The 12,585-nt window shown below is 46.9% G+C and overlaps 1 protein-coding gene across 7 annotated transcripts in view; it reads right to left on the bottom strand.

Annotated features, from left to right (window-relative positions):
* The window catches only part of ATP9B (ATPase phospholipid transporting 9B (putative)), a 359,772-nt gene extending 357,327 nt beyond the window's left edge, over positions 1-2,445 (bottom strand). For 4 of the 7 annotated variants that reach the window (XM_071208595.1, XM_058277921.1, XM_071208596.1 and 1 more), the window contains exon 1: positions 2,244-2,445. In XM_071208595.1, the coding sequence (XP_071064696.1) occupies positions 2,244-2,365 (122 nt within the window). In that variant the 5' untranslated portion in view covers positions 2,366-2,445. Of the gene's footprint in view, positions 1-913; positions 1,063-2,243 lie in introns of those variants that run through there. The other 3 variants (XM_071208597.1, XM_071208598.1, XM_071208599.1) reach the window with 2 other exon arrangements.
* Between the last annotated feature and the right edge of the window lie 10,140 nt (positions 2,446-12,585).

Below are 12,585 nucleotides of genomic sequence, written 5' to 3'. Positions count from 1 at the left end.
GCACATGCCTTCACACCACAACCATACTTTGAGAATTAAAACTTTATTTTTCTGATATGCATCAGAAAAGTGCACATTCCTTTCCCCTTCAACTACCAAATTCACTGGTCCCTAGGATCCTAGTCAAAAATTTTAATTAAAAATTTACACAGCAACAAGAACAAAAACAAACAAACATTACACAGCAAAAGATGTTTCAAAGACGGCATGGGGAAGGAGGGATTACACTGGGAACTAATTCAGAGTTCATCAGTAACCAAGAAATTCTTAATTCTATCCATAGACAAAGGTCTTAAGACCATCAGGGGTTAGGAAAAAAGCACTGAACTTGGTCTAACTGTAGGTATGAATCCCCCAATTCCAACTCTACAAATAAAGGAGATACAATTTGCCCAAGCAAATGAATTAATCTCTAATGCAAAGATCAAACCCAAATGGGAACTTTGCATTATTAGACTCAAACTGTGACAGAAACCTATTTTTGAGATAGGGTGACTTATTTCCAAATAAGCATCTAATATTTACGCATTTAGAGAATTACTAATGCAACAAGAAAAAAAGGGGAAATGGTGTTTCTGGAGAACCCCACTACAGGCCAAGCACGGAAAGGCACCTTGGGTAGGTTCTTCTGTGACACTCAACAATCCCCTAAGAAAAAAGCATCCCCTGTTTCACAGGTGAGGAAATTAAGGCTGAAAGTTTAAATAAGGTATCTATAATCAAAGAGCTAGTATGTAAATCAGGAGTCCATGCAGCTGGAATGGAAAATAAAATCAACTTACTGTCTTTATTTTCTCTGACCTCTAACTGAAATCTAGCATTTCCTTCATTTATGAAATGTATGCAATAAAAATACAGTAGTATTCATTTCATATTACATTACAGTTTTTGCATATCTCGAAAAATCGCTTACACTTATCCATACTTCAAAATTGCGTGTTAGATCCGGTGCTATTAATAGCTGAGTGCCGTAAAATTATCTGTCGATATATTCAGAGAAGGAATCCACAGTTTTTACTTGACTGGCAAACGAGTCCGTGGAACAAAAAAGGTTAAGAAGCCCTGAAGTAAATGAAGCATAATTGCAATTCAGCTCTATAACAATATATTATGTATGCTTGTCTGTACGTTGCAAATAAAAGCAAAAATTATTATAAACCTCAAATTCTGAAGTAACAGGATATTGTGTGAAATGCATATTTTTCCACTTTGTATAAAAGGTTTACTCCTTCTACAGCTTAAGGCCAGACTTGTTCCAGACTTAGTTCACCCTAGTTTTTGCATCATTACCGTATACGATGCAAAAAATATTTATCAACCGAAGCCTACAAAATGTTCTACAAGACTTGCAAAAGAGAATATAAAGAAATAAAGACCCTTCTGGAATAAAATATTCGATACCCGTAAGACGCAAAATTTCCCCTTTTTTAAAGTTTGGTTTTCCAATTATTCTATCGTTTCAGAAATACGGTAGTCTTTCCTTTAGGCGAGAAATAAGACCAACTGGTATAATCGGGTACGAGACTTCCATTTTAAATCAAAGGTCTGTACATTTAATTCCACCTCTAAACTGTGGCCCCATTAAACAATTTAACCTTTCTGAATTTCCATTTTTCCATTCCAAAAACAAAAATACATGTCAACAAAATGTACTTTGTAAATATATGTTTAGGTAAAAAGTTCTTCACTTACACTGACAACTGTGAAAATAACTGATTCTCAATAAGATATGTATTTTTAATATAATTAAAAGTTGTATCTGAAAGCTTCATAATTTATTCAGTAATACAAGCAAGTTTCGAATACTAAGTATTTTCTTGAGTCACCAGTGAAGTCAGTACTCTCCATCATCACCTTACTTGAACAGTAACTCAGAACTCGAGAAGAACTCTGGCTGCTTCCATCTCTTTCATTTCCGGTTCATCTGTCGCCAGGCATAAACTGGAACTGAAAGAGCCCCGGAGTGCGGGCCGTCCCTACCAGTGCGAGTCGCTTCTGCCCACACTCCAGAAGAGGGGAACACGCCCCAGGCCTGAGAGGGGCAAGACTGGGTCCGCAGCTCAGCAGGGCCGGGATTCGCATGCCAACAGCCCGGCGGCCGGCCGGAGGGCAGCACGGGGAGGCGACTCGACACCCCGCCGGCGGCCCGCCCGCCGCGGGTGGGGACCCCATCTCGGCGCCCAGCGGGGACGGGGGCCGGGACCGGAGCCGCGGCGAGGGCGGCGAGCGCGCCCCGGCGTTACCTGCTGTGCCGGTCGGGCCCGGGCCCGGGGCCCGCGGCGCTGTAGTAGGCCGCGCGCTTGCGGCTGGCACCGGCCGCCGCCGCGGCGCTGCGCACGGGGTTCAGAGGGAGCTGGTCCGCCATGTTCCGGCCGCCACCTTGGCCGCCCCTCCCCGCGCCCCTCGATTCGCCGCCTCCTCCCCGCCCTCTCTCCGGGCTCCAACCCCCAGGGCCGCCGCCCGCTCGCCCCGCCTCGCGCCCGCCGCTCGACGGCGGCCCGCGACGTCACCGGGCGACGAGGGCGCGTTGCGAGGGGAGGTGGTGGCCCGAGGCCCCGCCCCCGCCGCACGACGGCGGCCCGTGGCGTCACCGAGCGGTGAGGGCGCCGACCGGAGGGGAGCGGAGTTCCGAGGCCCCGCCCCCGCCGCACGCTCTAGCGGCCCGGTGACGTAGCCGAGTGGCGAGCCAGCGGAGGAAGGGGAAGCGGCGTTCGGCGGACGGCGGCTCATGACGTAGCCGGGAAGTGAGGGCGCGGAGCGGGCGGGGGCGGGGCCCGTGCCCCGAGGCCCCGCCCCCCCGGCGCAGCGACGGCCGGATGATGCCTGCGGGCGGCTGGAGGCGGAGCGGGGGCAGCGCATGCGCAGTCCTGCCGGGAGCGGCTGGGAGTGGGAAGCGCCGCGCCCAGCGCAGCACCCGGGCCCGCGCGTTCCTGGGCCGGCGTCGTGCGGCGCAGTGAGGCCTGGCCGGTCCCGGTGAAGACGCACGCGTTCTGTGGAGTTCATTTTCTTCCCGCGCAACCAGCCCAGCCCGGCCCCAGCTTCCCCGAAACAGCCTTGACCGGGAAAAACCGAGCCTAAGTGCCCGCTGGTACCGTGGAGCAGGTTTCTAGTTAAAGCCACAAGGTGTAACGAAATTACGGGACGTGTTAGGACCACCCTGGCACAAAGCAGGGTCTCGACTAATAGAGCTTTACTTTATTTTTCACCCCCTTGTAGTGCTTTGGGGATTAGAAGCAGCGGAGATCTTCCCCAAGCAGTGGGGGAGCGCGAGGGGACCGCCAGGGCTCCGCGCCGCCTCCCCCCGCACCTGCCGGGCGTCTGACCTGGCTCCGCTCCTCGGTCCCCGCCCCCCGGGGGCCACCCGCACCCGCCGTGGAGACGAGCACCTCGACCAGTCCATTCCCTGCTTCCTGGGTTTCTTCTTTATTTGCCTTTCCTGGCTCCACATCAGAATGGTCCTGTGTGTCTCCCTGGTGAGAGCACTCGCTCTTCCCCGCCTCACAAGCGGTCCATTTTCAACCATTGCTACTTAAGATGTCACCTGCAGACCTGCAGCGTTAGCTTTATTTGAGAGCTTGTTGGAGAACCGTGGTCACTGGCTCAACCCGAGATGTGCAGATCATAGCCTGTATTTAACCAGCTCCTTGGGTGATATATATGCACGTGAACGTCTGAGGAACATTGATTTAAAACCACTACCTGTTTGCTAATAACTTTCAAATATATTTTCTCCAGCAAAACCTTGTGAATTTCAAACTTTGCACTCCCAAGTCCAAATGCTTACTAGACATTTCCTTGACATCTCAAATTCAGCAGCTCAAAACTGAATTCATTACCTTCCCCACCTCAGCCTGCTTATCTTCCACCTATTCTTTATTTTTTATTGGCGGCACTCTCCTCCACCAAGATAGAAAACTGGGCTCTCAGGGGCTGGCTCTCGGTCCCACCCACTCTAGTCCATCACGCGCTGTAGAACCTGCCTCGGCAGCGTTTCCTGAGTGTGCCCCTCCTCACCTCAGCTGGGCTCCTACAACTAGAGGCCTTACTGGACTGGCTTCTGCCAGCCTTCATTTCCCTCAGCTCTTGCCTCCCTCCAGGAAGACACAACAGACCCTAAGCTCAGCTGCACCATCACTTTACCCAGACTTCCTCCTGAAAGGAGACGGCCAAGCTAGCCAGCAAACTCTAAGACCCTCTATCAGTGGGGCCCTACCTCCTTCTCCCCCTTATCTTGCTTCATGTGCTGCCCCGCCACCCACCCACCGACCTCACCTGACGTATTCCCGGGAATTCTTTCTGTCTCCGCTCCCACAGCATCCCCCAAAAGCCTTCCTGTTCACTCCTCCCACACTAAGTTACTAGTCCCCCTCAATTTTCCCAGAATGCCTTATGTACACCTCTGTTGCTATATTTCCTGCAGTTTATTGAAATTAAGTGTTTACGTGCCTGTTCCACAAAAAGAGATATTGATGACACCTGCCCGCTCATTCTCTTGGGGCTCCCAGGCTCTCCTACTCCATCTCTCCTGGAAATCCCCTGCTTATAACCTACCCTCTTTAGGTCAATAACCCTCAAATGTTCTTTTTTTAAAAAAAATATTTTATTATCTATGTATCTCAAATGTTTCTTGTTTCAAATTCTGACCTCCCTGGCTCCATTGTTAACACAATTTAGCAAAGATTTTGTATTCCAATTATATGCAAAGTCAGTGATAGGTATTATCACTATGTATTACTTACTCATATACAAATACGAGTAAGACGCAGTGTCTGCCCTTTAGGAGATTTTAGTGGGGTAAACTTCTGATTGTGATTTACAACAGAATGAAATACAGGGCCATGACATAAGTAAAAAATTATATCAGGAATTTAACAGGAAAAAGCATACTCAAAAGGTTTAACTAAAGAGAGTTAAATTAAGGGACTGTTTCCTGAGGTGGTGGTGGGAATAAGGAACACAAAAGGCTTGATTAACTACTTGGGACAAACAATAGTAGAAAATTGTATCATCTGTTGGCCTAAAGAGGCAGAAGAAGAACTAGTGTTACTGGAATATATTCAAGGTGGAAGCTTGAGAGAAAGTGTACCCAAAAGGAGCTGTAGCTATAGAGCAGGGGAGAGCAAATTTGCCTGAGTCAAATCTGCTTTTCAACACAACTACATTCATTCATTTATATCTTATGCAAGGCTATTTTCTGGCTACAATGAGTTGAGCAGGCATTATAGAATGCAAATCCTAAAATGTTTACTCTCTGGACATTCAAATAAAAAGTTTGCCGTCCCTTGCCATAGAGGAGCACAGCCCCTGCCAAAACCTGGGGCAGGTGGTATTCTCCAAACTCTTACAGCCTTCCATCTCCTGCCAGTGCCTCCTTGGCCAACCCCAGCCTGGAGCCAATGGACAAAGAGGCCAAGTGATGCTTACTTTAAAAGTACAGAAGGAATCAGGAGGGGCAGACAGAATAGCCAGCACATAAATGCTATAGGGGTACCAAGAAACGGCCAGCTAATTCCAACAGGTAATAACTTGAGAAATATTTCAAAAGGAAACGAACTTTCTGAAATAGGCCCAAGACATCAAAGTAAGTTTCTATATATAGAAAGATCCTAGATTGAAGAAATATTTTCTTAAGGATGGGACACATGTCATAAATGTTTTTGTGTCTCTCATTATAAACAGTCCCTAAAGGACGATAGAAGCTGAATTAAGAACTGCAAAAATTAATGAAACAGCCAGTGGGTGTAGCTCAGTAGTTGAGCACCTGCCTCTTACAAAAAAGGTCCCAGGTTCAATCTCTGGTACCTCCAAAAAAAAAAAGGAATGAAACATCTGACTGGACTAGGACCACACGGGCTCAGCGTTGCATTCCGGGCCCCTAGCACAGCACCGGGGACAAGCAGTAGGTACTCTGCATCGCAGCCAGATGGCTCGGCTCAAAAAGCACATCCATCACGCCCGTCGTCCTGCTTTTCATCCGCCAGTGGGCTCTGGTCTTGTTCACCCTCCTGGCCCCACCACCCTCCGTCCCTCTCTTGGAGCCATGCTGTCCCCATGCTCTTCCTGGAGAACGGAGTGCACACTCGCCTCTCCGTGCCGCTTCCCAGAACACTGTCCCCAGGCACCTGCACAGCTGCTGCTCACCCCGTGCCTCTGCCCAGAGGTCACCTCAGGTTCCACCCCAAGTGGCACACACATCCCCCCCCATCATTCTCCACCTCTCACCACTGCTTTCCTCTCCACACTCCTCCATCTGACACATACCTCTTGTTTTCTTTCTTTGTCCCTAGTCTGGGCCCCTGCAGAGACCGTCGCGTGGGGCTGTGCCTTTTTTGTGGCTCTGTCCCCATGCCTCAGATGGTGCCTGGCCGTGTAGGGTGATCACTAGGTGCCTGTTGAAAGGGTTAAATTGTCAAGTGCGTGAATAAAATGTCTACTTTTTTAGAGAACAGTGAATAATCTCATGTTCAAGTATTAAGTGTCTGGGAGAATTAATGAGATAATTCTGGCAGAAGTTGGGGTGAGCTAATGAGGTTGAATTTCAATGACAAAAATAACAAAATGCACAAAGCCGAAGGCTCAAGAATGTCTACAAATTCCAAACGGGATAGATACAAAGCCAAACCTAGGTATGTTTTAGTAAAACTATGGAAAACAAAAGCAAATTAAAAACCCTGAAAAAGATCTGTTATCTTCAAAGGAGCAATGATAAGATGGAAAATTGACTTTTCACCAAAAATCATGGAAGTCAGAAGATTGTGGAATGACACCTTTAAAGAGCTGATGGAAAATAACTGCCAAGCTAGAATTCTTTACCAGTGAAAGCATCCTTCATAAACAAAGGTGAAATGAAAATATATTCAGTCAGACTGAAACTGAGAGGGATTTCTCACCAGCAGATCCAAACTAACACATAATAAAAGAAGTGTTCCAGGCAAAAGGAAAGTTATTCAAGATGGAAGCCCAGTAATGGGCTTCCCTTTCTCGTTGTTGACGCGAGGACGGCAACTGTACCGGACTTGTCTGTAGGGAGCCTGGCACGGTGCTGAGTCCTCGAGGTCCCCTGGACACCAGCCAGCCCGCTGCCCCTTCCCCGCACAGCTCTGCTCCCGCCTCATTCCATCCACCCCACCTGCAGCCCCTTCCTGCACCCAAAGCCCCTTCCTCTGTCTGGAGCCCCTTCCTCCGTCTGGAACCCCTTCCTCTCCACCTGAAGCCCCTTCCTCCGCCTGAAGCCCCTTCCTCCGTCTGGAGCCCCTTCCTCTGCCTGAAACCCCTTCCTCTCCACCTGAAAATAAAAAGAAAAAAAAAGAAAGAAGAAGGAGCACTGGAAAGAATGTGTGTGTGTGTGTGTGTGTGTGTATGATAAAATTATATGATATTGCTTAAAGCAATAATTTCTTGTGGGTTTAAATATATATAAAATTAAAATATTTGACAATAATAGCTAGAGGGTTCTATGGCCTCCATATTGCCTGTGGTTAAAATACAAAATTATATGGTGATAAGTCAAAGATAACAAGTTGTAATCTCTAAGGCTGCACTGTCCAGTATGGTAGCCACTAGCCACATGCAGTGGGACCTATTTTTGTCACCTATTAATCTAAATTTAACTTAAACTTAGAAATTCGGTTGCTCAGCCACACTAATCACTTTTTTAAATGGTCATTAGACTCATGGGCGGGCAGCCACCACATCCAGTAGCAAGGTCAAGTGCACAGCTAGATCGAGAATAATTTTAAAATAATGACAGCCTGTGTGACTAACAAGTCACATAGTACATGGAATAATAAAAATACTTTATCAATCCAAAGGAAGGCATGAAAGGAATATTTTTTTAAAAAAGAACAAAGAACAGATGGACGAAAGAGAAAACAAATAACAAGATGGTATACTTAAATATCAGTTTATGTATATTATATGTAAACAGACTAAATAATCCAATGAAAAGATTGTCAGATTGTCTTAAAAACAAGATCTGACTTTATACTTGGAGGTCTAGTAGCCCTCCCTTTAAATATAAATATATAGAAAAGTTGAAAATAAAAGGAGAGAAAAATATATATATGCCATGCAATCATTATTGTAATTTCGCTATGTGACAAGTACTATTAGTTTCCACAACTTTTTCACAGATGTGCAAACTGAGGCCTGGAGAGACTGAGTAATCTGCTCAAGGTCAAGGTGTCATGCCCACTAGTGGCAGAGCCAGAATTTCAAATTCGCACCCAGAGCCTCCAACCTAAAGTAGCCGCTGGAGTTTTAGGAAGGTTCTACTGACAGCAGAGCATGGACATACAGTAACGAGCAGGATGGTGCGCTGTTCCGTGTCACACCCAAAGGTAGGGGGGATGAATTCTGTTCAACGCACTGTTCACTGATTAAACGGCCCAGACTTAGTGAAGTACATGTTGACTTGAAGATTTTTGCCTGTAGAGATGCAAATAATCTGTCCAAATATAATCCCAAAGGATAGGGTTTATTGTCCTTTAGGACATATGTTTGTTTCCTAGGGTGGCCGTCGTTAACGACCACAATCTTGGCAGCTAAAAGCAACAGAAATTTATTCTCTCACCATTCCGGAGGGCAGAAGTCCAAAATCCAAGTGCTGACATGACGGAGCCCTCAGGGCAGGCTCCACGAGAGGACACCTGCTTGGCCCTGTCCCGGCTCCTGGTGGCGACCAGCAGCCTCTGCCACTCGGTAGCTCACAGCCACCGGCTCCATCTCTCCTCCAGGTCGCCCGGCCTTCTCCTTGTGCGCGCTCATCTGTGGGTTTCTTCTCAAGAAGGTATCAGGCGTGGGCTCTTAGCCAGGTTTGTAGCCAACCGAGGGATTTTGTCCTTCCGTTCCTTTATTAAATTGCCTATAAATACCTAGTTCCTGAAATACTCTCTGAACTGGCCTGAATATCTTACTCATTAATTATTCCCTCATTATCTCCCTGCATTAATTAATAAGGTGAATAAAAGCTATGACACATGTTCATTGTGTATTTGCATGGGAGTTATGATTTTACGTCTTTGAAAATTATAGTTTAGCAAAAGAAACACTAATTTTTCAGATGTTGAAGAGCTTCTTCACATATTTCTAAAAATGGATGATGGTGGATATCAAATTATTATGGAATTTAAATGTCACCTGATACATTTGAAAGAGTGATGTAATAATTTTATTTTTAAACATCGATACTTACAATATGCCAAAAATACATCATTTGTGAAAAAACTTACAATGAAAACTTTTAGCCATCAACATATTTTAACAAAATTCATTTAGGGGCCAAGGAGCAAAAAAGTTCAAAGACTGCTGTTATAATGCAAAAGTTTAAAAAAATTTAAAAAATAAAAAGCACTATTATTAAGATGAGTCCTGTAGAAAGCTGTCTTTAAATGCACTCTTAAAAGGCCAATTTTAGCGTTCAGTACTTCTTACTGATGCTTTCTTGGCTTTGCTCACTTGGGACTCTCCCTCAAAAGAAATGCATTCTCTCTCACAATTGTTGGGGGATGGAAGATATGAAGTTATTAAACAAAAATTATTGTTTCTCCTACCCCACTCTATCTGAATTCAGAACACCCCCACATGGACTGAAACATAAGACTTCTAACATCATGTTTCATGTCTTTATTAGAAATAAATTTAAAAGGGGAAGAGTAAGTGACCTTGGAATTTATGATGCCTTGATTAGTTAAAAAAGGAGAAAGATATAACTGCCATAAAATAAGATTTTTATTCAATTTACCACATAATGCTCTCGCATTAATTATAGCCACTTTATAATTAAAAGCCAAAATATTTTTGGGCAATAATATAGTCTAGCTTCTCAATTTATGAAAGAAACATTTACGCCAACCACAAAAATATGTGGGTGCGGGGGTGTGTGCATGTGGGACCTCAGTCATGCCCTAGAAAGCGAGAGCTTGAAGCGCTCTGCGGCCTGGGCCAGGCTGAAGTACTTTTAGATCTATGCCTTTAGGGGGCTCAGAGTTCCCTTTGAACATTAGCCACAGATGTTTCAACTACTCTATCAAAATGGGGAAAAAATGTAATTAATAATTTGACATAGGGAGTTTCAAATGGTTGCTAAAGAATAAACAAACTGAAATCAAACTTTACTCGGAGTCTGCCTATGGTTGGTTGGAGTTTGGAATTGGTACAGCTGTTTTGTACCCCCAGCTGCGGCGTTGACAGGTCTTCCCGGCTTTCGTTTTTACATTTAAGAGTCTCTTTCTATGCAAAACATCATGATGATAGAGAAGGGAAATCCCTTACTATAGCTTAAGACATGCATTCTTAAGTTGAAGCTTCATTTTTGTCTCTACTACTTTGGGCAGATGAAGCTAACCACTTTGGAGTTCTTAAAAATAATTTATATTTAGTGTATGTATTGCAAACCATGGAAGCCTACAAGATATTGTACATAATATTTTCAATAGTAACGTGATTTCCAAAGAGAAGGTATAATAAGAAGTATGATCATATTATAATTTTATGTTGATGTGTGCATAAAATAGTTTATTTTGGAAAAATAGATATCAGCCTGTTTTTGTAAATATAGCATTTCCATTAAAAGTGTCATATAAAATGAGACTTTTACTATATATTCAGATAGATCAGACAGGTATAGACTTAGGTATATCGGCATATTAGAGCATATGTACCTTCCAGATTTCTCTCAGATAAATGCAAAAAGAAAGGCCGTCAATGGATGTTTTCAATGCCAAACTCCAGCCATAGTTCTGGAGTTTTTAAAGGAAGATCTTAATTCTTTCAGCACCTGTGCTTACATTGTCCTGTTCACAGATGAGGTAACTGAGGCCCAGAGACCTTACCAAACTCAGAAAACTAAAACATGGTGGCCCAGGGTCAGAGCAAGGGTCTTCTCCGCCTGGTTGCTGTGGGATCGGCATTCCAGGGGTCCGAGTGAGGCTGATGCTGCTTGCCACCCCAGGGGCCAGCCCTGGGAAATCAGTGAAGCCCTGGAAGGCAGGGCCCCAGGCCGTGTGCGGCCGGAACTCCCCACGGCAAGAGCCTTCGGGGAAGAGCTGCTCTTTCCTCTGGAACTGGGGCTCCCGGTGGCCATCTGTGTCTGTGTGTGTGGCCGTAGAGCCAGAGAAAGAAGCATGAAGAATTAGAGTTCCGATAACATTGTTCGAATCCCTGGATCCAGTTATTGCTAAAACAAGCCCCTCCTTTGGACTCTTCAGGGCCATGGGCTGGTAATGCTCCTTTTTTGTCCTGCACCTAAGCTAGTTTGAGTGGAGATTTTTTTTTTTATTCATTTTTTTAAAATATTACATTAAAAAAATATGAGGTCCCCACTCACCCCCACCGCCCCCACCCCACCACTCCCCCCACAGCAACACTCTCCCCCATCATCATGACACATCCATTGCACTTGGTGAGTACATCTCTGGGCATCTCTGCACCTCATGGTCAATGGTCCACACCATAGCCCACACTCTCCCACATTCCACCCAGTGGGCCATGGGAGGACATACGATGTCCGGTAATTGTTCCTGCAGCACCACCCAGGACAACGCCAAGTCCCGAAAGTGCCTTGAGTGGAGATTCTTTCGGTTACGTTGAAACCACCTTGCCTGACAGAGTGTCACATTACTGCTGCCATAACTTCTGGACACTTTTACTCAAGGGCGTCACCAGCAGCTTCCCCATTCGCAGAGGTAGTGGACAAGGCAAACGCCCACAGTGCATAGGTCTGTCCTGCAAGTGGGAAAGCCGTGAAGGCACAGTGTCCTTCCACCGGCTGCCGTGGCTGGCCAGTTCTGTTTACTAGAAAGGAAATGGAGAAAGGGCCGCGCCGCGGTGCGCACTTTGCCGGTGTGTCCAGTTTTCATTTTAAATCTTGTTGCAAATGATGTGCATTTGTCAACTACGCTATTCTAATAAAAATTTCTGAAAGAAAAAGAAACAGGCCAAATTCTGGAGGGCGGCTGGAGGCTGTGGTGGTGAGGCCAGGCAGCATATCGGGCCCTCAGGAACACGCAGCGCAGGCTCAAGGCCAGGCCTGGCTGTGTCCCACCGACGCCTCTGGCGACCGCTCTGAACTCAGGCCGGGCCACTCACCCTGAGTTTCAGTCTCCCCATCCGTAAAGCAGACTGAGGGAGAGAAGCTGAAGCAGGAAGTCCTGGAAGCCCTTCCCTCATGCCTGACTCAGCAACGGACCAGCCGGACCACCCGGTGCCTCCTTCCGGGGCCGCGCCTCGGCCGGACGGGCCCTGCCCCTGCCCCACCGCCCCTCCTGCGGCCAGCGCTGCCCGGCCCTCTGCCCCGCCCGCCCCGGGCCGGCTGCCTGCGTGAGCAGGCCTGAGAGGAGCTGAGCCCTGGCGCGCACCCCGGGCTGACGGGGCGCCCTGCCTCGCGGTCGGGCCGCAGAGCTGTGCGGCGCTGAGCAGGCCTCTTTGAAGAGGGTGCCCCGTCATGGTCATCTGACAGACGCGAGCGCATCTCCTCAGGGGGCTTTGAGAAGCCCGGGCCGGTGGGGTCCCTCTGCAGCCCACGGTGGTTCTGCTGAGCCGTGGGCTCCTCGGGCCTCCCTCCCTCTGCTCCGGAGGCGTGGGCGA

Source organism: Dasypus novemcinctus, chromosome 16 (genome assembly GCF_030445035.2).
Source record: "Dasypus novemcinctus isolate mDasNov1 chromosome 16, mDasNov1.1.hap2, whole genome shotgun sequence".
Lineage (NCBI taxonomy): Eukaryota > Metazoa > Chordata > Mammalia > Cingulata > Dasypodidae > Dasypus > Dasypus novemcinctus.
The sequence above is the reverse complement of the archived record's forward strand: the minus strand, read 5'-3'. Positions and strand labels throughout refer to the sequence as shown.